Source organism: Thamnophis sirtalis, unplaced genomic scaffold (assembly GCF_051295495.1).
Source record: "Thamnophis sirtalis isolate CommonGarterSnake01/CBP01778 unplaced genomic scaffold, rThaSir2_p1.2 scaffold_1, whole genome shotgun sequence".
Classification (NCBI taxonomy): domain Eukaryota; kingdom Metazoa; phylum Chordata; class Lepidosauria; order Squamata; family Natricidae; genus Thamnophis; species Thamnophis sirtalis.
In genome coordinates, this window is record NW_028261381.1 from 168,677,603 (window position 1) to 168,702,656 (window position 25,054).

Genomic DNA, 25,054 nt, shown 5'->3' on the forward strand with positions numbered 1-25,054 from the left:
ATGAGCTGTTCAACAAAATTAAATGCACCAGAATGTATTAGATTTCCTACCTGGGATATTTGTAGAAGTTAATTAGGACTTCTTGGAATAAGCCAACTTCAAGGTCCCTTCCAATTCTATGATTCCTAATAATAGATTTTTGTTAAACAATGGATTCAGTTCCAACTGTGAAAGCTTCCAGGCCAGGGGCAATTCTAATGTTATAGCAACTTTCCTCTGTCAATCGGATATTTGACACGTTTAAAAAGGTTTTCATTGTGGGGCTCCGGCGCGACTGCAGAAGCTGTGGAGTCCGGTTTCCTCCAGCAGATGGCAATAAAGAGCCAACAAAGAAGCCACCCTCCCCGCCCCCGCCCGCCCCTTTGGAAATAACTCAGAAGAAATGTGATAGAAACGAAGCGGAGTTTGCAGATGAAGGAAGATAAATTAAAATAAAATAAAAATTTAAAGAAGGAGAACAAAGGTTGCCGGCATTATCCAGCACAAAAGAACAAAGTGGGTAAGCAGCTCCATTTTTAACATGATTTTTTTCCCCTTTTCGTTTTAAAGCTCTGCAGAGAAAGCGATCGGTTTGCCTGAAGCGCTAGAAAAGAGCGAGAAATATTTGCAACACAGAAACAACAACCACAAAAAAAAGAGGACAATCTCCTGCTTCCACCCTCTTTCCAACTCAAGAGGAAGAAAGAGAACCTGGGATTTTTTAGGGGGAGTAAGAAAGTTCTTATCTCTAGGGTGCTTTCGGGTGATTTTGAAGGGAGTGCTTTTTGGAGCGAAAGGAACAGCTGCCCTCATCTTTATGCTTCTCTTCCCTCCCCACACCCTTGGGAACGTATAGAAGTGTGTGTGCTTATGTGTGTGAATGCGCATGTGGTAATGCTCTCCCTTTCTTTCAAGCCCTAGAATCCAACCCCGCCTTTTCCATCACAAAGTCATGGATTTCCAAAGTGAAATTCCGGAGGAAATTTGAGGAGTATCCGGATCCGGAGAAAGAGTGAACAGGAAAAAAAAAAAAGAGGCAACGTGGAGATTCGATCAAAGGAACAACTGAAGAAAGAAACCCTGGCAGACGGGCAGGAGAAGATGGGGTGAGAAAACCAATCTTTGACCTTAAGGGTGCTTGCAGAGAAATCAAAGAGTTTGACATTGATGGGTTGGGGGTGGATGTGTTTTTTTTTTAGTTTTGCTGTTTAAAAAAATGAATCAACAAAGTTTATTAATCGAGGGAAGAGATAGTGTGAATTTCCTGCCATATGAGGTTTTAATGTGATGAACAGAAAAGAAGGAATGTGGTGATATAAATCTTCCTGTATATTAAAAGGATGGCATTTATTTGGTTTTTTGACTGTATCCACTTTAAATTAATACTGATGCACATTTTGTTCTCCCCCCACCCCATTTCACACTGCCACTCTCTTTCACCACAGCACACAAATGATTCCCTTTTAAAGTAGCTTGTGAATGATCAGCCCTTCCTCCCCCATTCATTCCTGCTGAAATGTAGTGTCAATCTGCATATTGTAAGTCATATTACCCTGGTCACCAACCAATACTTCCATGGGTCCATCAGTTTGACAAAGGGGTGGAGTTTGGCAATCCAAGCTTCTTTCCTCTGTCCCATATATAAATATAAGCCCAAAGTGGACAGCAAGTAAGTTTTATTGGCGTGATCCCCTGTCCTTCCTAATCATCTCATTTATTATTGAATCATTGAATATAGATCACAAAAGCCAGCTCAAAGGTGCAGAATTTGGTTTGAGAAACCTAGTTGTTGATTCCCAGCAGGTCCCTGCCTTTCTAGCCTTCCAGAAAGTCTTAAAAATCTGGCTTTGGCCCCAGGCATTGGAATAGGATAAGGCTGAACACGTACACTTGGGTTTTTTTAAATTAAAAAAAATGTTTTAGGGCACAGAAGTTGGGGGCTGGGTTTGGAGGGGATATTGGTTTTTGTTATTTCTTTACTGTTGTAGTTGTACATAAGTTATAACAAATGCAATGGAGAATCATGTAAGTCTTGTAATTGCAAACATACATATTTTGGTCAGGCTGTGGGTGTGAATGACCCATTTCAATTGATAAGCAAACATGGAGGTGCAATCAACTTGATAGAAAGAAGCAGACATAAAGGGTGTAAGAATCCAGAGAGGGAGATAATATTGTCAAGGTTTATTAAAAGCAACATAATATACGGCATGCTATTATGTATTTTATTTTATATATATATGTGTGTGTGTGTATGTAATATACACTATGTCCACATTACTATGGAGAAAGGAAAGATCTTACAAAGCTGAGTATTGGATGAAGGTGACAACTTGCAGGAATTTACTGGCACAAGATACCCTGCGTTTAATTCAAATGTTTTATGTGTGTATGTAGATTGATAGTATGTAATGATGTAAGATGGATAAGAGATTGATTAACCTTGTACTAGCTACCAGAATGTCTTTAGGGATCAACTAAGTGCTGGTGAAGCAAACAGAAGAACAAAGGAAGTGGTTTCCTGTTATTATTTATCTATGACTAGTGGAGAGATGGAATTAGACCCAGGATTATTTTTCCCCTTCCTCCATCACCCCAGGCTTAACATTACATTCAGTGAAATAGTTTAGTCAATGGACAAGGGCTCAGCTCTGCCTTCATTCAGTGTTATCCTTACTCACCAATGAGATATAGATTTCATTGTCTTTAAGGCTCGTGGCTCTTTGAAGTACCTCATCCTATCAGCTGGGCAACCTATGGAGGGATCTATGGCCAACATAGTCCTAGGCTGCATTAACAGAGGGATATATCTATGGAGATTCTCAGTCATCCGGATCATGGTTGTCCCAAAGGTTCTTTTCCAAAATGCAATTGGACTTTGTTTTTCCCTTGAAGACATTTCGCTTCTCATCCAAGAAGCTTCTTCAGTTCCCTTGGGATAGAATCAAGATCATATGAAATATTAATACCACCCTGTAATGCCTTAGTAAGACCTCAATTGGAATATTGCATTCAGTTTTGGTTGCCATGATATAAAAAAAGATGTAGAGACTTAGGAAAGAGTGCAGAGAAGAGCAACAAAGATGATTAGGGGATTGGAGGCTAAAACATATGAGGAACAGTTGCAGGAATTGGGTATGTCTAGTTTAATGAAAAGAACTACATGTGACATGATAGCAGCGTTTCAATATATCAGGGGCTGCCACAAAGAAGATGGGGTCAATCCAGTGGTGAAATTCAAGGTTTTTTTTTACTACCGGTTCTGTGGGCATGGCTTGGTGGGCGTGGCAGGGGAAGGATACTGCAAAATCTCCATTCCCACCCCACTCTGGGGTCAGCCAAAGGTGGCATTTGGCATTTCTCCAAACTACTCAAAATGTCCACTGCCAGTTCTCTATAACCTGCTGTATTTCACCCTTGGGTCACCCTATTCTCCAAAGCACTTGAAGGCAGGACAAGAAGCAATGGATGAAAACTAAACAAGGAGAGAAGCAACCTAGAACTAAGGAGGAATTTCCTGACAGGACAATTTATTAGTGAAACGTCTCCAAAAGTTATGGGTGCTCCATCAGTGGAGGTTTTTAAGAAGAGATTGGACAATCATTTGTCTGAAATAGTATAGGATTTCCTGCTTGAGCAAGGGATTGGATTAAAGACCTCTCAAGGTCTCTTCCAACTTTATTATTCTGTTAAAGAAAGCCAATAGTGATTAGACAGCATCGCCATCAGATGGATTCGTAACTGGCTGACCAACCGCACTCAACATGTAGTCCTCAATGGAACTGCATCTTCATGGAGGGAAGTATGCAGTGGAGTACCCCAAGGCTCTGTTTTGAACCCAGTACTCTTCAACATCTTTATCAATGATTAGGATGAGGGAATAAATGGGGAACTCATCAAATTTGCAGATGACACCAAGTTGGCAGGAATAGCCAACACTCCAGAAGATAAGCTAAAGATACAGAAGGATCTTGACAAACTTGAACATTGGGCACTATCTAATAAAATGAAATTCAATGGTGAAAAGAGTAAAGTTCTACATTTAGGCAACAAAAACAAAATGCACAGGTACAGTATAGGTGGTACCTTGCTCAACAGTAGTAACTGTGAGAGGGATCTTGGAGTCCTAGTGGACAACCATTTAAATATGAGCCAGCCGTGTGCAGCAGCTGCCAAAGAAAGCCAACACAGTTCTAGGCTGCATAAACAGGGATAGAATCAAGATCACGTGAAGTGTTAATACCACTTTATAATGCCTTGGTAAGGCCACACTTGGAATACTGCATTCAGTTTTGGTCACCACGATGTAGAAAAGATGTGGAGACTCTAGAAAGAGTGCAGAGAAGAGCAACAAAGAGGATTAGGGGACTGGAGACTAAAACACATGAAGAACGGTTGCAGGAACTGGGTATGTCTAGTTTAATGAAAAGAAGGACTAGGGGAGACATGATAGCAGTGTTCCAATGTCTCAGGGGTTGCCACAAAGAGAAGGGAGTCAGACTATTTTCCAAGGCACCTGAGGGTAGAACAAGAAGCAATGGGTGGAAACTAATCAAGGAGAGAAGCAACTTAGAACTGAGGAGAAATTTCCTGACAGTTAGAACAATTAATCAGTGGAACAGCTTGCCTCCAGAAGTTGTGAATGCCCCACACTGGAAGTCTTTAAGAAGATGTTGGACAGCCATTTGTCTGGAACAATATAGGGTTTCCTGCCTAGGCAGGAGGTTGGACTAGAAGACCTCCAAGGTCCCTTCCAACTCTGCTATTGTATTGTATTATTGTATTGTATTTCCACAACTGGAAGGGCATTCTCCAGAAGAGTGTTCAGATCCTGCCATAGGTATCACTATGTTTTCCTTTTCAAGTATTTAAAATGGAAATTAAGGCAGCAATTTGTCACAGGGAGACAAAGCTTTCAAATTTTCCTCCAAATAATCTGGACAAAAGAAGAAGTTGTCAAAACGACAAAACTTTCACCTTGGCACCTTCAATCCAGCTGACTCAGCAATCGGCTGTCTGCCAGCCAGCAATGAGCCACATTTCCCAGACTCCTTCATGCTGCTACTAGCTCAGAAAACAAGCTCAAAAGGAAACGGCAGATGTTCCAGAGTTTTAAAACAAAGTTATCCCTAATAAGCTGCAGATAGGGCCTTACATACATACTTTGAAAAAGGTATCCAGGGATGCATGCAGACAATGAAAAGAATGGTTATTTTGTTATCTTGTTAAATACAAGGGAAAACACACAGACATTTTGTACGAGGGTGGGGGGTGGTCTGGTCATTCATCGAACACTGGATCTCTAAATCTCACCTCTGACTTTCTTCCTTGAACTGGAATCTGCACCTTTACGAAACTGACAAGTGATTTTTTTTAAAGTTTTGAAATGCCCCCCCCCCCAAATCTAGCCATTAAAACACAGGTGTCAAAATTCGCCATGTTGCGTTTCCGTCATGTGACGTATTATGATGATTCTTCCCTTTGCTGAGCTGGGGTGGGTGTGACCTGCGTGTGATGCATTCAGCCCGCGGGCCGCCAGTTTGACACCCCTACCTTAAAATAGCCTTGCCATGTAATCGAGCTTCCATGTTCAGAGGCAATACAGGTAGTCCTCGATTTAACAGTTCACGTAGTAACCTTTTGAAGGTTCAATGAAGCGGTGGACGTGATGAACCGGGGTCTCGAAGCCGTTAGGGACTGGATGAGAGCTAACAAACTGGTACTCAACCCGGACAAGACCGAGTGGCTGTTGTGTTTCCCTCCCAATAATTTGGCTAGTGTTCCATCACTCAGGCTGGGGGGCCAAATTTTATACCCCTCAGACAGGGTTCGCAACTTGGGAGTCCTCCTGGACCCACAGCTGACCTTTGACCACCATCTGTCGGCTGTGACCAGGGGGGCATTTGCCCAGGTTCGCCTGGTGCGCCAGTTGCGACCCTACCTGAACCGGGAGGCTCTCACAACGGTCACTCGGGCCCTTGTGACCTCTAGGCTGGAATACTGCAACGTGCTCTACATGGGGCTGCCCTTGAAGAGCAACCGGCGACTTCAGCTAGTCCAGAATGCGGCCGCGCGAGTGATTGTGGGCGCACCGCGGTTCGCTCACATAACACCTATCCTCCGCGAGCTGCGCTGGCTACCTGTTGATCTCCGGGTGCGCTTCAAGGTGCTACTTACCACCCATAAAGCCCTCCATGGTAGTGGATCTGAGTACTTGAGAGACCGCCTCCTGCCAATTACCTCCCTACGACCTATTAGATCACACAGATTAGGCCTCCTCCGAGTTCCATCCGCCAGTCAGTGTCGACTGGCAACTATGCGGAGGAGAGCCTTTTCAGTAGTAGCTCTGACCCTTTGGAACGATCTCCCCGTGGAGATTCACACCCTCACCACCGTCCAGACCTTCCGCACAGCCCTCAAGACCTGGCTATCCCATCAGGCCTGGGGATAAAGACTCTAATCCGTCCCCACCCGAATGATGAATGAATGTTGTGTTCTATTTTTACTTATGTATTGTCTCATGTCTTGTCTTGTATTCCCCTCCCCATAAATTGTAAGCCGCCCTGAGTCCCCTCAGGGAAAAGGGCGGCCTATAAATAATAAACAAACAAACAAACAAACTGAAAAAAAGTGACTTATGACAATTTTTTCGCATTTATGACCACTGCAGCATCTCCGTGGTCATGTGATTTACATTCAGATGCTTAGCAACCAGTTCATACATATGAGCGTTGCAGAGTCCTGGGGTCATGTGATCATCTTTTGCGACCTTCTGACAAACAAAATCATTGGGGGAAGACAGATTCACTTAACAACCCTGTTATTAATTTAACAGCTGCAGTGTTTCTCTTAACAAACGTGGCAAGAAAAATAGTAAAATGGGGCAAAACTCACTTAACAAACTTCTCACTTAGCAACATAAATTCTGGGCTCAATTGTGGTCGTAAATTGAGGACTACCTGTAGAGCATCTGTGAATGTTCATTGATGGGGAATAAATATTATGTCTCTTCTATACTTTATTCCTAGAGGCATTTGGCTGCCTACTAAAGAAATAAGATATTGGATTGAGTCGGGAGGGGGGATGTAACCTATACATGCAGAGTGATTCTGGCACATATAGGTAGTCTTTGACTTCCAATAGTTCATTTAGTGACCATTCAAAGTTACAATGGCAAAAATATTACAAAAAAGTAACTTATGACCATTTTTCAAATTTATGACCATTATAAGAAACCCCATGATCCTGTGATTTACAGTTGGATAGAATGGAATAGAATAACAGAGTTGGAAGGGACCTTAGAGGTCTTTTAGTCCAACCCGCTGCTTAGGCAGGAAACCCTATACTATTTCAGACAAATGGTTATCCAGCTATAGTTATCTTCTTAAAAACTTCCAGTGCTGGAGTATTCACAACTTCTGGAGGCAAGTTGTTCCACTGATTAATTGTTCTAACTGTCAGGAAAATTCTTCTTAATTCTAGGTTGCTTCTCTCCTTGATTAGTTTCCATCCATTAATGGAATGCTTGACAACTGACTCACCCTTATGATGGTTTCTGTGTCCTGGAGTCATGTGACCCTCTTTTGCAACTTTCTGACAAGTCAATGGGGAAACTAGATTCTACTTAACAACTGTTATTACTAATTTAAGAACTGCAGTGATTCACTTAACAAATGTGGGAAGAAAAGTCATCAAATGGGATAAAACTTACTTAAAAAATTTACCCTGTTTCCCTGAAAATAAGACCTCCCCAGATAATGAGCCCAATCGGGGTTTTGAGTGCATGGGCTAAAATAAGCCCTCCCCTGAAAATAAGCCCTTCCCGAAAATATTGCAACACAGCAGCAGCCATGAGGTGGCCAGGCTCGCCGCCTCCTGCACCTCAAAAATAATAAGACCTCCCCAAAAATAACACGGTATCTCTTAGCAACATAAATTTGATCTCAATTGTGGTTGTAAGTTGAGGACTATTTGTACAGACCTTTTTTGTGCTCTTAGGGATATTCTGACATATGGATTTTGTGTTCTGAGGGGCCTTCCCGCTGATGGTCATTTCTCACTGTTTCTAGGCAGGAAACATAAAAACTACCATACACGTGACACACTGAAAATGCATAGGTTGCAAACTGACTGCAAAACATCTAATCCTACCCGCGGGTGCAATATAGCATTGTGCATTTTATCTCATTGGCCTTCACCTAATGTTAATGCAGCCTAGGGCTGCCAAAGAGTTGTCCACCTCTGAATAAAATGGATTGCTGTCTTGATCCAGCAGGGCTACTTATATGTTATGTCCTTAAACTGCAGTTTTATGGTCTGCTCTAAACCTGCATTGCCAAGAGCATCCTTTCAATTTCAAATTAGGCTCACAGTAAGTAACAAGCAGGAGAGCAAAAAGATGTGAGGGCTAATTTACCATTGGACCACAGGACACTCTTAACTTATAAAGGAGAATATTTGTAGCTCAGGGTTGAAATAAGGACTCCTTAGTGCTTTCTGAACTCTGCTTTCTTGCAGATGTTTCATTACGCAAACTAGGTAACATCACTTTGATGTCTATGGAGATTCTCAGTCCTCCAGGTCATGGTTGACCCAAAGGTGCTTTTTTCAAGAGGCAACTGGACTTTCTGGTTTTTCTTTGAAGACGTTTCAAGGATCTTCAGGAATTCAAGAAGCTTCTTCAGCTCTGACTGGATGGTGGGGATCGTATTCCCCACCATATAAATATAAATATACAAATCCTTCCATTCCATACCATCCAGTCAGAGCTGAAGAAGCTTCTTGGATGAGGAGCGAAATGTCATCAAAGAAAACACAGAAAGTCCAGTTGCCTCTTGAAAAAAAAAAGCAACTTTGGAATCACAGATGATGTTATCTAGTTTTGGTAATGAAATGCCTGCAAGAAAACACCAAGGACTTCTCACTATCTTAGCATCTGATCAATAACTGTGAGGAAGTAAAATGGTCACAAATGTCATAAGAACTTATAACAAGTTAGAGGAGAGCATGTAGAACATGGCTTCCCAATCCTTTCCAACTCTTTAAAAGCTCTACTGGAGTTCACATGACTAGAAGGAGGTGGGAGGGGACATTGGCTGGAGGACTCAATAACTTTTATGATTGGTGACCAACTGTCCCATCAGAGATTTTTTTTCTGATTTTTTTTTCTCTCTCTCTCTGGGTCCCTACAAAATCTGGCTCAGTTTTAAACTTAAGCTCTTACTGGCTTTTTCCATTGCATCAATTATAGTAATGTTATTCTGTTTTGGTTTTGGAGTATATTCCTGAAGATTGGCAGATAGACCCTAACCTAGTCCTTAGTCCCCATTTACATACAGTGATTTCTTCCCAATATTCCTGTGAGGTTGCACAGGGTAAAAACCATGATAAACTCTCCACTTCTGTTTTCAAAGACAAACCAGATGCTAGTTAGAAACCCACAAACAGGATGCGATTGGGACAGCCCTCTTGCATTTCCAGGAAATATTAGTCAAAATCCAATCATTTCTGCTTATGAAAATATCTTTTACTATAGTTCTGAAACACAAATGGAATATTGTGTTCCAATGTCTGGGCTTCCTGGAAAAAATAAAAAATATTGTTTTTATTTGTGCTTTTGATTGCTTTATGCCTGGTAGTACAGGTAGCTGTCACCGTGCAACAATTTGTTTAGTGACCGCTTGAAGTTACAATGGGACTGAAAAAAGTGACATGACCATTTTTTACACTTAGGACCGTTGCCATGGTCCTGTGATCAAAATTCAAATGCTTGGCAACAGTCTCATATTTATGACGATTGCAATTTCCTGGGGTCATGTTTTGCAACCTTCTGACGAGCAAAATCAAAGGAGAAGCCAGGTTCACTTAACAACCATATTAAGCAACACTTAACAACAACACTGGACAACTGTGGCAGTAAAGGTCATAACGTGGTGTAAAACCCACAACAAATGTCTCATTTAGCAACAGAAATTTTGGACTCAATTGTGGTCGTAAGTTGAGAACTACCTCTAAATAGTGGCTGGCCATGTGACCATAATTTTTGGATTGTATAGTTATTCATTTTTCTTGATTACTGTGTATTGAGAGATTGCTTTTGAGATTCTTCTGTGTAACATCCAGATCATTTGATTGGAGCGATTTAAAAATGCTGTCAATGAGAAATAAGGAGTTACCAAAAAAGCAAAGCAAGATTGAAACTAAGAAAAGCTTAGCATATTGTATGAATGCAGCTGCAATGACCTGGGCATGTATGTCAGCAAACGTAGTCAGGGTGATTTTAGTTATTAAAATTTTCTTCTTTTAAACAATTATTTTTAAAGAAGTGGAGAATATATTTCTGTTTTCAGAAGGCAACAACTGTAAGTTTTACATTGCTTGTTTTCCTCTTCACTGCAGTATTTAAGAATCTAATCTTATTGATCGCTTAATTTAGCTTGCTATTTTCTCCAATCCCTTACAAGTAGAATGCAAAGCATTTATTCTGAAGTTCAAGGCCTGTTCCCTGTGGACTTTGAGATACCATTTAATTCATTAAGTCACTTCAATAAGCAGTTTCAATGAAAAGTTTTATTTGAAGCCCTCTGATTTGGTAGCCTTAGTAAAGAGTTCTCCCAGTGATTTATTCTGTAGAGCTATGGTTATTGCAATTTAGAAAGAATTTTTCCATATGCCTTGGTGTAGATGTTTTGGAATTCTCAGACTATTGAGTTTTTAAAATACTGATGTTGTCACAGAAAGATTTTCTTGTAGAATAAAAAATAAAAGTGAAAAACAGCTTAATTGATCTAGTCCAGTGATAGCAAACCTTTTTGTAAAGGCGTGCCAAAATTGTGCCCTGAGACACAATGGAATGCGCCCCACCCACCTGCGCATGTGCATGTGACATTCCCCCCCCCCCAGTGCATGTGTGAGTGTCTCCCCTCCGACTCCGGAGGCTTTCCTGAAGCCTGGGGAGGGCAAAAATGGCCTCTCCCAGAGGTTCTCCAGAAGGTGGAAACGGATTGTTTCTGAACTTCCAGTTGGCCCATTGGGCCCCTCTTTTGCTCTCCCCAGGCTTCAGGAAAGTCTCCGGAGCCTGAGGAGGGCAAAAAATGAGCCCAATTTCCAGTTGACCCATTGAGCCTATTTTTCACCTCCATTTCCCCCAGGCTCCAGAGGCTTTCCTAAAGCCTGGAGAGAGCAAAAACGGCTTCCCCCCGTCCCTCCAGAGCCCTCCGAAAGACGGAAATTGATGGTTTCCGAACTTCCAGTTGGCCCATTTTTCACCCTTCCCAGGCTCTGGAGGCTTTCCTAAGCCTGGGAAGGGTGAAAAATGGCCCAATGGGCCAACCAGGAGTCTGAAAATCAGCTGGCATGCCGGCAAAGATGGCTCTGCGTGCCACAGGTTCGCCATCACGGATCTAGTGTATCCAACCCCAAATTAATATGGGCAACCCTTGACTTAACAACCACAATTGGGACTGGAATTCCTAAGTCAAGATACCCACATGACTGGACCCAATTCTTATATTAAGCGAATCTATTCTGCAGAATGGGTGCTTTGCTGGAAACTGGCAAAAAAGATAGCAATTTGGCACGTGACTGCTAGATGTCGCGACCAGTCATAATTGCGACCACTTGCCAAATACCCAAAATGCAGTAATGTGACTATGGGAGGTTGCAGCATTTTACGAAGACCAGAAGTTTACAAACCGTAAACTACTCTTTCTGAGGCCCTTGTAACTTTGAACAATGATCAGTCGTAAATCAAGGACCACCTGCAAAGCTAAGGTACGAATCTAGAACTGTCAGAGTCCCTGAGATATTTGACTGATATTAACTTTACTAAGTGGTCTGTTGGATTAGATAATTAGAAGAAAACTAATTTCTTCTAGATTTTGGGATCCTCTTGTGGGAAAAGAAAACAACAACAGCTAAATAGCTTTGAGCTTTACTCACATAAAAAGCCTCTCATCAGGTGCAAGTAACCAGGAATAGGAGCTGCGTTCAAAGCACTACAAGTTTATTACATGCAATCTATACCCAAGAATCTGATCTACTAATGGTCAAGCCAAATTGACTCTAGATAAGAGTCAACGGAATTCACTGGCAGCTGGACCTTGGGTCTCTTGCAAGGGTGTATTGACTCCAAACTGATGATGCGTTTGACCTTGCCCTCAGGCTTAGCCTGCTCATTTCCTACATCCTTGCAACAAACCTCTGCCAGAGGGAGCAATCCCATAAATGCTGAAATCATCCATTCATCACCCTCCCTGCAAGCCCACTAAAGCCAGGATTGTCCTAGAATGGCCTCCACCAGCCCATCTCCTTGTCCTGAATCTACTCCCAGCTGACTAGTTCCCTCCTGCCTATCAATTTTTATTTCCTAATAGGCTCACATTCCATACGATTGCCCTACTTCCTTCCAAACACAGCCTGATTCATTCCAAGTGATTATGAACGTCCACCTGCTGCTTCCGGATTTGACAGCGTGTCATTGACGCATGTCTGCCATGGTTTGTGGAGCCCACAAACCAAGAGAATTTACTCACCTATGTTCTTGGAGAATAAGCTTACTGGTCAGACTGTAAACCTTCTTTGCTCAGACCACCAAGCCACGCCCATAGAACTGGTAGTAAAAAAGTTTGAATCCCACCACTGATTTCTATCCTACTTTTCTTTTAGCAGTCAAAGTATCCAAGGATAGTAGCAGTTGTCTATGGAGATTCTCAGTCACCCAGTGATGTTTTTTTCAAAAGGCTACTGGACTTTGTTTTTGAACTTTGTTTTTTCCTTGAAGACGTTTCACTTCTCATCTAAGAAGCGGAAACGTCTTCAAGGAAAAAGCAAAATCCAGTTGCCTTTTGAAAAAGCACACTTTGGGATAATAGCAGTTGTAAAGTGCTGCCTAGCCAATATCTCCAACATCTTTTGAGTTTCTCAAGTATTGATTATGTCTTAGAAACTTCCTCCTTCAATATCTACAGCTCTCAGCAACAATACTAGGTTTATCTGAGCTAATGGGCCACTTTCATGCCATCCATTATGGATAGCAATTGTATATTCTGGTTTGAAATTTAGATCATGTCAAGACGCATATGTCTTTTAAATGGCCTGCACGAGACAGCTGTGGCATTCAAAAAAGCGCCCTTTGCCAAGGCTGGGATAAAATATATTTTGTAAGCAGAAAGGGAAGAGGGGCAGAGCAGGCATGGAAGACATAAGCAGCAGTTCAATGAACCAGATGCACAGACAGCCCATAAAACTTGAAAGAAAAACATTGGGGGTTAACAGGAATAAAGATTGTCAGAAGAATGTTTTTATTGCAAACTGGCAACTGCAAGAAGGGAGGAAGCAACAGACGAGAATAAGAGGAACAAAATCTTTTAACTTACTGGTTTTGAACTGTATCGTTTTTATTCCTATATAAATATACTGTATATCCAAAATATACTGTTTTTTCAGACTTTTGGACCCTACCCCTTTGTGGGAGAAGATCGGGACATTTACTCCTTCTTACATACTAGGACAATTCTGAGCTAATTTCACTTGGTACTACTGCGCGGCTTTTAAATTTATCTGTATGATGAGTGTTTGGTATGAGTGTGGTTGATTGAATGTACCCACTTTTTAACTATATTATTGTTATTCTGTTTTAAATTGTCTGTGGGGATTGTTTGATAGTATGGTTGTGTATGTCTGAGAAGGCTGGGACCACTGCCGGGCACCTCCTGCACTAAGTACTCTGCAGAAGTGTCAGGGGGGCCTATGCCTAATCCCATCCTTAGAATGTCTGATTCGAAGGGCCTGCCGGGGAACACAGTGGCCGGGGGAGAGGGGGCCAATCCCCCACTGTAGGGAGGAGGAACTGATTAGGTGGTTCCACCCCAGGCGCCTTATGGACCCTCAGGGCTTTCAGATGGCGCTTGGCGTTATACCTGATACTCTCATCCACAGTCCGGTGGAGGCCTTGGTCGCTGCTTGGAACTCAGCGGCATCGGAGGTTCTTAACCGGATTGCACCTTTACGGCCTATCCGAGGTAGCGGATCCAGGCGGGCTCCTTGGTTCACCAAGGAACTCCGGGAGATGAAACGCCAAAAGAGACACCTAGAGTGCCGCTGGAGAGCCAGTAAGTCCGAGTCAGACCGAGCACTCTTGAGAGCCTGCATCAGAGCCTATCTCCAGGCAATTCGGACATCAAAAAGCGCATATTTTGCCGCTCTGATTGCATCCGCTGAGTCGCGCCCAGCCGCCTTGTTTAGAATAACCCGCTCCCTCTTGAAAGGAGGGATGCGGGTAACCCTTTACAAGGTAGAGCTGAGGAGTATGTCCAATTTCTCGCGGATAAAGTTGCTCGGCTTCAGACAGACCTGGACTCCAATTGCTCAGAGCCAGCCGAGGTACCGGGGGAGGGTCTTGAGCGAAATTTATGGATTGATTTTCAACTTGTCACACCTGAGGAAGTGGACAAGGCCATGGGAGCTGTGAGTGCCTCCACTTGTGCGCTGGACCCGTGCCCCTCCTGGCTGGTTGCGAACAGCAGGGAGGTGACACAGAGCTGGATCCAGATGATTGTTACTGCCTCTCTTCGGGAGGGGTCCTTCCCGCCCCTCCTAAAGGTGGTGTTGGTGAGACCCCTCCTGAAGAAGCCGTCTCTGGATCCAGCCATTCTAAATAACTACCGTCCAGTCTCCAACCTCCCCTTCGTTGGGAAGGTTGTTGAGAAAGTGGTGGCCTCTCAGCTCCAGCGGTCCTTGGATGAAACCGATTATCTAGATTCCTTTCAGTCTGGATTCAGGCCTGGCTACAGCACGGAAACTGCTTTGGTCGCGCTGATCGATGATCTCTGGTGAGCCAGGGATAGGGGTCATGCCTCTGTCCTAGTGCTCTTTGACCTCTCAGCGGCCTTCGATACCATCGACCATGGTATCCTTCTGCGGGGGTTATGCGAGGTGGGAGTGGGAGGCACTGTTCTTCAGTGGTTCTCCTCCTACCTCTCGGACAGGTCACAGTCGGTGTTGGTTGGAGGGCAGAGGTCGACCCCTAGGCCCCTTGAGTATGGGGTGCTGCAGGGTTCAGTCCTGTCCCCTGTCCTGTTTAACATCTACATGAAGCCACTGGGTGAGATCATTCGGCGGCACGGGATAAAATACCACCAATACGTGGATGATACACAGCTGTATCTGTCCGCCCCGTGCCAACTCAGTGAAGCGGTTGACGTGATGTTTCAGTGCCTGGAGGCTGTTAGGGTCTCGATGGGTGTGAACAAGCTTGCACTCAATTCCGACAAGACCAAGTGGCTTGTGTTTTTCCCTCCCAATAATTGGCCTTGTATTCCATCTCTCAGGCTGGGGGGGGTGAAATTATACGCCCCTCAGAAAGGGTTCGCAATTTGGGAGTCCTCCTGGATCCTCAGCTGACCTTAGAACATCAGTTTTCAGCTGTGACCAGGGGGACATTTGCCCAGGTTCGCCTGGTACACCAATTGTGGCCCTACCTGAACCGGGAGGCACTCAGAACAGTCACTCACGCCCTTGTGCCCTCAAGACTGGACTACTGTAATGCACTCTACATGGGGCAGCCCTTGAAGAACATTCGGAGACTTCAGCTTGTCCAGAATGCAGCCGCGCGAGCGATAGTGGGTGCACCTCGGTACACCCACGTTACACCTATCCTCCGCGAGCTGCACTGGCTGCCTATTGGACTCCGGATGCGTTTCAAGGTGCTAGTCGTTACTTTTAAAGCCTACATGGTATCAGACCTGCGTACTTGAGAGACCGCCTCCTGCCAATTACCTCCCTACGACCAATTAGATCCCACAGACTAGGCCTCCTCCGGGTCCCATCAGCTAGCCAGTGTCCACGGTCGACCCCCTGGGGGAGGGCCTTCTCTGTGGCTGCTCCAGCCCTCTGGAACGATCTCCCCGTGGAGATTCGGACCCTCACCACCCTTCCGGCTTTCCGCAAAGCTGTTAAGACCTGGCTGTTCCGGCAGGCCTGGGGCTGATGAGTTCCCAGCCCCACTCGAATTGTTGTGCCTGTTGCGGAGGTTTAATATGTTTTTTGTAATTGTTTGTCTTGTTTGCTTTCGTTGTATTACCCCCCTTTCCTATGAGTTTGTTAGCCACCCTGAGTCCCTCTGGGAATAGGGCGGCATACAAGTTTAATAAACCATAAACCATTCCTAGCCCCTCTCCTGTGAATCAACCTATTGCTTATAAAATGCATATAAACTATTAGGTGCATAGGATAGTCAGTTACTAACAAGTCAAAATCACCATTCTCTCTTCATACCCCTTTGCATGTGGCAAGGAGGGTGTGCATTTTATTAACCGATGCTTCTTAGCCAGTAATCCCCAAAGTGCTTTTCAAAAGGCAACTGGACTTTCTTGGTATTTTTTTTTTCTTTCCTTAAAAATGTTTCGCTTCTCATCCAAGAAGCTTCTTCACTTCCAAGCTTCAGTTCAAGAACTGAAGAATCTTCTTGAATGAAAAGCGAAATATTTTCAAGGAGAGGAAAAAAAGCCAAGTCCAAGTTACCTTTGGAAAAGTACCTTTGGGACAACTATGACCTCAATCATTGAGAATCTCCATAGGCATTTGGCCAGTAATGCTGCAAGGTGACACAGAACATTGGTGGTAAAAGATTTGAAATCAGAGACTAGAATTATTCAGGGACCTTGTTTTGCTTTTGCAGGAAAAAAATACTATATGGGGGGTGGGGGGGGGGAATCCATACTCAACTTTCCAAAGTTGCATTTATATACAGTTGTATTTAAAAGAGAAGAGGGGGAAAAACAGAGTATAGTGTTTTGCAGAAAGCACAATTAACAGAAAACACAAGTTTTAACTTTTAAAACACACTCACTCAAGATAGTATGGCCACTAACTTAGGAGAAATTAGATATATTCACAGATGAGAAACAATCTGTTGACGAGTATTAATACAGCAAGTAAATCTCCCCATTGTGACGCATTATTACTGATCATGCATTAAGGCAAAATGAGGTTGTTGCACAGCTTAGCTGTTGCACTGATGACATTCTGGAAAGCCTTGACTATTCTTCCAGGCCTTGGGGTGGGGTGGAGGGAATCCCTAGTTAAATGTTCTTGACATATTTTGCATCTATTGGGGGAGGGGTGTCTGGATTTCCTATCTTGATTATTTCCTTCATCATATTTTTATTTACTTGATTGTATTCTTATCTTCTGAGCTGCCAAAAATAGTTTCGGAGCTCCAGAATTGAATCAGATAAATAAAATAAAATATTTGTGTTCATGAAAGTCACACATTATTGGTTGTTAAATCAGCTCAAGATTATTGCATTTTTCTTACCTGAGAGAATTAAAGCTCCCTGAAGCTGGTTGGGGGATTATGTACCTTGTCCTTGGGAACAGGGTTAAACTAGCCCCGAGGCTACATATTTCTGTTGGCTCATATTTTTCTCAGTACCTTTTAGACAGTGAAAACTAAACATGAACAAAGAACTGTGTATTTCACTCTGAATTCCAATAAGGATGCCAGCTTTTTTTCCAACCTATTACACCCCAGATTTATGAAGCTATAGCTCCATCATCTCTAGCAATTGTGCGTTTCTCAAGAATGGGAGGAAATGTATTCCAGCCCATCTATATATCCTATCAGTGTGGGATGTATGCTTAGCTATGTGTGTCAAGGCATATTAAGATCAATAATATTATACAGTCCCTTTAATATTAAACTAAACATGCAAAGTGTTCCTTGGTTGAACAAAAGGATTCATGTGTTTGCTGATGCTAATTTAAAGAAACAGAAGAAACAATAAAGAAGAAGAAAAGGCAAGATATAAAAATAAGATGGTTCTGCACACGTTTTCTGGTCATGAAGCACAGCCAGAAAAGAGAGAAACATTAAATGAACAAATTTTCTAAAAAATTGGTGTAGCATCTAAGTTTTATCCAAACGTACAGTAAATATGATTACTCTCCATTTCCATGTTGAATTATTTCTCCCCCTGTCATGTTTGCTGATTTATTTATTTATTTATTATAAGTGTTTTTGTGCCAGTTCAATTTAAAAAAATCTGAACAGCTTACAAAAGCACAGGTTATTTTTTAGCAACTTTTGAAGTGTCTGGGGCCACATCCAAGACTTTCAGGAATCACAAATTTTATTTTATTTTATTTAGTTATTTTTACAAATAACTCAAGGAAGCGAACTTACATAGTACTCCTTCCTCCTCTTGTTTTCTCCATAACAACAATCCTGTGAGGTGGGTTGGGCTGAGAGATAGTGATTGGCTTAAGGTTGCCCAGCTGACTTTCATGGCTAAACGGGGTCTAGAATTCACCATCTCCTGGTGATTGTCCCTAAGTCACCCAGATGACTTTTGTACCTAAGGTGGGACTAGCACTCCCAGTTTCCTGGTTTCTAGCCTGGTGTCTTGACCATGAGACCAAGTCTCAGATTGTACACCTCTAAAATAAAGCAAGTAGGAAACAATAATTGAAACCTTTCTGTGCATTGTTTAGTGATGAATATCTTGTTTGTGTTTCCTTTTTTGTTCATTTCTGAACTCTATTTTAAAATAGCAGGAAAGCAAGAAGTAAGGCATATTTCCTATGGCAGCATCCCCCAACCTTTTGGGCACCAGGGACTGGTTCCATGGAGAGAGGTTATTCCGTGGACCAGAAGGGGCATGGTTTAACATTCTGCCTGCATCCCTTGGATGGGTTTCACTTGTTTGCGTGGCTCAGTTTCTGACATGCAGCGGCCAGTGCCGATCCACAGACCAGGGGTTGGGGACAGAGGGGGTTTGCTAATTTTTTTACGCAGAAGCGGGCAGGCGAAGTCTCCCACCGCTGCTACTACCAGTTTGCGTGATCCGGCCAAACTGTCAGCCACCCACCTCTGGTATAGGGTTTCCTACCTTAGCAGGGGGTTGGACTAGAAGACCTCCAAGATCCCTTCCAACTCTGTTATTCTATTCTATTCCAATTCCTGGACAATTGGTGCAGCTCCTTTCCCAAAAGCTTTTGCCATGGCTTACAATCTACATTTGAGAGAAATACAGGAAGAAAGTAGTTCTGTGAACAGCCAAAAGTCCTCCCAAAAGGTTTCACAAAAATATAATATATATGTGAGATTTTAAAAGTGTTTTGAATGAAGAGAGAGAAGTGGCACCACAGGCATTGCAGCCATCAGAGACAGCAAAGAATGACAATTGCCTTTAAATTCAAACCAGACGTGTCTAGTCCTGCATCCTGTTTTCCAATACACTGGCCAAATAGGATGACCTCTGGATAGCAGCCAGCTTGGGCTTGATGGAGTCAGCTATCTTCTATAATATCTGGTTAGTGTGAGATGGCATGGCTCAGTGCTGAATGAATTGATTCCATTTAGCTTGTGGAATGCCTTCTTAGGATGACTAGCCTGGTGTCTGTTGTCAGGGAAAGAGTTCTTTTAAAAAAAAAACACTTCATTTAACTTGTTAGATATTTTGCATTAATCACGATTACCGACAATTTTTCCTTTTCTTTTTATGCAAGTGCTGTTTTATTTTGCTGAGTATCTTAACCGTTGGAGAAATCCTACAATACATGTAACTAAAATACAAACGAATCTATATAAGATTGATTGGAAGAAAATAGGTACATTTAGCTCACCAGCATACTCTTTTAACACAGATATTCGTTGTTCAGAAAAAGAGCTTGTTGGATGAGATTAAATTGTACAGGTAGTCCTTGATTTACAACACTTTGTTTAGTGACCGTTCGAAGTTGCAACAGCATTGAAAAAAGCAACTCATTGACGGCTTTTCATACTTACAACCATTGCAGCATCTTCACGGTCACGTGACCAAAATTCAGACGCTTTGCAACTGACTCATATTTATGTCGGTTGCGATGTCCCAGGATCCTGTGATCAGCTTTTGCGACTCTCTGACAAGGAAAGTCAATGGGAAATTCAGATTCACTTAACAGCCGTGTTATTAAGTTAACAACTGCAGTGATTCACTTAACAATTGTGACAAGAAGAGTGTAAAATGGAAAAAAATTAACTTCATTATAGTCTCACTTAGCCACATAAATTTTTGGTTCAATTATGGTGGTAAGTGGAGGACTAACTGCACTTCCTCCCTTTCCAAAACTTTTCAATCAGACGCCTTTAAAAAGCCACCAGAGAAGGCAAAAAAGCTAGGAGTTTGTAGGAAGTTCCTTTTCTTGGTATTTAGTACTAAGACCTAGACTGCCCCGATATTTGGATATTTCACATAAACGTATCATCTTCCCGTGAAAATGCATTTTCAGAGGCTTTACAAAGACGTAAGAAGATGCTGGATCAGCATTCAGCTTTCCGCTTTGCCTGCCTCTTTTCATTTGATTTTACTTCCTTGTTTGCAAAGCAGCCTCCAGTTCTCCTTCCCTTGCTATATTTATGCACTTGCCCTCTGATTCACTCTTGGTGGAGACAAGAAGGATTAACTCCAGAAAGGCAGATCCTTTCATCCTTACATCCGTTTTTCTTCCTCAGCAAACATCAGGACTTTGCCTACTTTGGTAGTTTTGGTTTTCATCAACACGTGCTTCCATCGTTGCTTCCCTTTTCTTGGATCATTTCCTTCCTTAGAATTGGTTTCCTTCCATTTCTTTTTTCTGCTTTATTGTACTCCTCACATCCAGCTTTTCTTCCTTATTCAGTGAGCAGGTGAGCGCACTGTAATAAGCTGATGTTCAAAATACTCAGGAAGGGTGATCCTTGTCACCACAGGCTTGTAGAGGATGGTCCCCATCTCATTATGAATATTACTTCTTTGTCTGTATTGAGGCTGTGGTGGTATGAAACATTTCACAGCTCTGAAATCTCAAACTGTGGATGACGTCTTGCCCTTTGTCCTCTGGGCAACCATGCGCAGCTGGCATGTAAGCTACACTACTGGGTGTAAAATTGTCCAAGATTAGAAATAGCAGTCTCAGCAGCTGCTTTGAAATGTCCACACGTGTGAGCCTGGCTGTAGAGGGCAGGCTTTGGGGAGGCCAAAGTGTCCCAAGCTCCCAACTTTCTTCTATAGACTAAAAAGTATTCCCTTTCCTGCCTCCCCTATCCTTTCTGTTCTTTTTATTCTTTTGTAACGCTGAATCACCCGATCATTTTCTCCTTAGTTGACTATGAAACAGAAAAGTTTCTAATGTTTTGATTGCTGAAATTTTCTAAATGTTTCTCATTTTCTAATTGTTAGAGAGGTTTATTTCTAAATAATTATTAAATAAAAATAAATCATCTGAAATTTTCTAATGTTTCTAAAAGTTTCTACTGTTTTGATTGCTGAAAGAGAAAAGAAAGACTGGGTGACATTATACCAGTATTCCAGTATTTGAGGGGCTGCCACAAAGTTATTTTCCAAAGCATCAGAAGGCAAGACAAGAAACAATGGATGGAAACTAATCAAGGAGAGAAGTAACTTGGAATTAAGGAAAAACTTCCCTAACAATGAGGACAATTAACAAATGGAACAGCTTGCCTTCAGACGTTGTGGGTGCCTCATCACTGGAGGATTTTAAGAAGAGACTGGACAGCCATCTGTTTGAAACGGTGTAGGGCAGAAGTGTCAAATTCATGGCTCACACGCTGGCCATGCCCAGGGGGCAAAGGGCGGGAAAGTCACGATACATCGTGGGATGCTGCCGTGACACGAGTTTGACACCCCTGGTATAGGGTCTCCTGCTTGATCAGTGGTTTGGACTAGAAGACCTCCAAGGTCCCTTCCAGCTCTATTCTGATTGATTGAAATAATATAACTTGGGCAGCAGCTTTTAGCCAGGTAGCATCTCTACGTATAACTAATGTATGTATGGACATAAAGTACTGCAGAAATCAAAGCAATCAATAGACAGACTTCCAAATTACCTGCATGCAGTGTTTGACTAGAAAACTTGCATACTGCAGTGCATTAACGTGGAAGATTCAAAAGGAATCTTAGTGACAACCCATGTGGCTGAAATGTATCCTGTAGCATATATTGTAAAATAGAAGTTACCCCATTATAGTAAAAATATACCATCCCACATTATTGCTTATAAAATTCTACAGCTTTCATGTATATTATGTGTTTCAAATACTATTTATCCTCACAAAGAAAGAATCTTGCAGAGAAGCATTTGGGCACCAAGGCAGGTTCCCAATTGAGGTCCCATCAGGCAACAAAGCCTTTGTATCCGAGGATGCAGATTGGTTGCGTTGTGCAGATTGTAAATGCAAATGTTTTCTAAATGCTGTTACTGAAATTCAAACTTCATGTGTCTTAGATGTTCAGCATGCTACAGTGTTGAAGAAAAGATCAATTCCAATAATTTTTGCTCTCTCACCCTTTTCTAAGCTCAGTTAAACTCATTGGCTGCCTGTAAGCCTACATTTAATGAAAACCTTTATAGCTGTTGCTATATCTCACCCGTTGTGACCAAACTGACATTTACCTTTGTTTTTGTAAACCATGCTGATATGGAAACATATAATTTAATGGTTTGTGGATTTTTAAAAATTCTTAACAGCTCCCCATAGATTTCAGATGTTGCCATTTTTATCTATGAGAAAATGCCCAGTTCCTTAGTTACCCTTCTGACACAAATTTTGGAATTGTTAATAAGATGTCATAACCTAACATTTGGAAGCTGCATGGATTTTTCCTTCGCCTTTCCTTTAGAAGCGAATCATTTCAGATTAACATCTTTAAAAAGCTTTCGTTGGTCCTAATTTAAAACTAATATTATGTGTGTCCTGCTTCCATTTGATTTCTCCTTTCCTGCATTGTACAGTATCAATTAACAGTGTACATTTCCATTGGTAGGAAATGAATTGTTTCCAGACCCTTAACTCAAGTGGGATATTAGCCCAGCAACTGTACTAACCTAATGGTAGATGACCTGATCTTTTAACTACTTCTATTGCCAAACCAGCTGCCTTAATCAGTCTTAACCAATGTCAACAATTAGGTAATGTCTTATCTTAATCTTCCCATAATCTGTGTTTGTGTGCTTGAGTGTGTGTGCGCGTGTGAGGAAGAGAGAGCATCTGTGGATGCACATTCAAATTAACAGTTTAAAGATGTTGTAATTCTCTTTTTGATTAGAGCTTTGAGACAGAAAGCAGTGAGAAAGCTGAATTCATTTGTAATTTGATCTGGGTCAGAGTAGAGAAAATATTGTTTTTAGTCTTGAAAAATGGGGAAAAAATTGATTTACATTACTAATATATGTGCATGTGTGAGAGCATATTTCTAGGTAGGACACACACACACACACACACACACACACACACACACACACACACACACACACACACACCATCCTTAAATATATCAAAATACCTCTTTTCTGATTACAGTGAATATCTAAAACTAGCTACCACAGACTTCCTCCTTCTGCACAAATATATTCAAGAAGAAGAATAACAGTTTAAGATGTCGTTTGTTAATTGTTGTCCAATATCAGCCTCTTAAATTATAATTTTGTCCCACCCAGGGACTTCATATAACCCCTTGATTTAGAATGTGTTTGTTTGTATGTCTGTGTATGTATGAACTTAGAGAGAAACACCCTTCAGTGATAGGGGTTGCCTAATTCTTCCCTGCTACAGTTGAGGTCCTCATGCTCTTATTTTCTTCACTTCTGCAGGGAGCAACCAATTTTTAGCACCAGGGCCCACATCTTCCAGATTGATCCTGCCACCAAGAGGAACTGGATCCCTGCCAGTAAACATGCCTTGACAGTGTCCTATTTCTATGATGCTACTCGCAATGTCTATCGGATCATCAGTGTGGGAGGCACCAAGGTGAGATCTAACGTCAGGCGGCTTCTCCCATGTTCAGTTTCTTGTTTTAAAACAATGATGCCAGTACTGAAAAATAATCGTGATAATTATATTCACAGGATCCAATCTGGGTCAGTTACTAGGACCAGAGGTTTTGTCTCCCAAGCTTTTGGAAGCCATTTGCAACAGCTGCTTTAAATACCACACACAGAACAGCACACACTCTGCTAGAGAGAAGTTTCCCGAAGATGGACTCCAGAATGAGTCCAAAAGCTCGGAAGACAAAACCTCTGGTCCTAGTGACCGACCCAGATTGGATCCTGCAACATTATCCTGGAACACATACATTCTATTCTGTTTTTCTTTTAAGGAACTTAAGAAACTTAAGACATATACTATTTAATAATTCTTCATAACAGATTCTGTGGGGTGAATTAAGTTGAAATATGATGAACAGCCTCATGTCAACCTAGTAACCTTCATTGCCGAATGGGAATTTCTACCCATGTCTCCCACGACCTTGTGATCATACTGCGTTGGCTGTCCCAAAAAGATTTTTTTTTAATTAATGAAACAATTTGATTTGATCATGCAAAATTCCTAAGTATGCTTATTCAGATTTTCCAACGGTCTTGATTTAGAGCCAATGAAGAATATTTAAAAACATTTGCACAATGTTCAGAATTGTGCAAGCACCTCCTCAACAACTAAATTGTAAGGGTGGTTTGTGAGCTGCCCAGACTGGATAACCAGCAAGCTGGTGAGGGAACCTATCTTTAATTTGTTGCTGCCTAGCTAGGTGTCACTGCATCCTGCACCCATGCTTCCTGTCAAAAGCTATTCATGCAATTGCTGGTTGTGGTAATTATTCCTTTTCTAATCTAACTCTAAAAGTCTTGGTGTTTGTCTTCCTTATAGGCCATCATCAATAGCACCATCACCCCCAACATGACCTTCACAAAGACCTCACAGAAGTTTGGCCAGTGGGCAGACAGCAGGGCCAACACAGTCTATGGGCTGGGCTTTCCTTCTGAACAACATCTCTCTCAGGTGATGAATTATAGGAATTGGATGGGGAAAGGACCATTTTACTAAAGAAGTTTCTAAAAGATAGTTTGGATCCTACTAGCTTTTCCAAGAAAATCTGGGCAGAGTTTAACGGGTGATCTCATTTATTTCATTGTTTTAAAGTGACAAAGACCAGTGTTTTAATCTCAGGAAGGATTTTACAGCTTTACAGAGTAACAAGACCAGTTATTGGCAACCAAATTAAATCAATTTCCCCACCTTTCATGGTGTATTGGACTA

General features: G+C 42.1%; 1 protein-coding gene across 3 annotated transcripts in view; it reads left to right on the plus strand.

Annotated features, from left to right (window-relative positions):
• HOMER3 (homer scaffold protein 3) overlaps positions 1-25,054 on the plus strand; it is a 49,500-nt gene continuing 24,446 nt past the window's right edge. Inside the window, exons 1-5 of one of the 3 annotated variants that reach the window (XM_087703249.1) lie at positions 1-499; positions 895-1,085; positions 22,785-22,929; positions 23,611-23,767; positions 24,665-24,796. In XM_087703249.1, the coding sequence (XP_087559375.1) occupies positions 22,916-22,929; positions 23,611-23,767; positions 24,665-24,796 (303 nt within the window). In that variant the 5' untranslated portion in view covers positions 1-499; positions 895-1,085; positions 22,785-22,915. The remainder of the gene's footprint in view (positions 500-894; positions 1,086-22,784; positions 22,930-23,610; positions 23,768-24,664; positions 24,797-25,054) is intronic. The other 2 variants (XM_087703248.1, XM_087703250.1) reach the window with 2 other exon arrangements.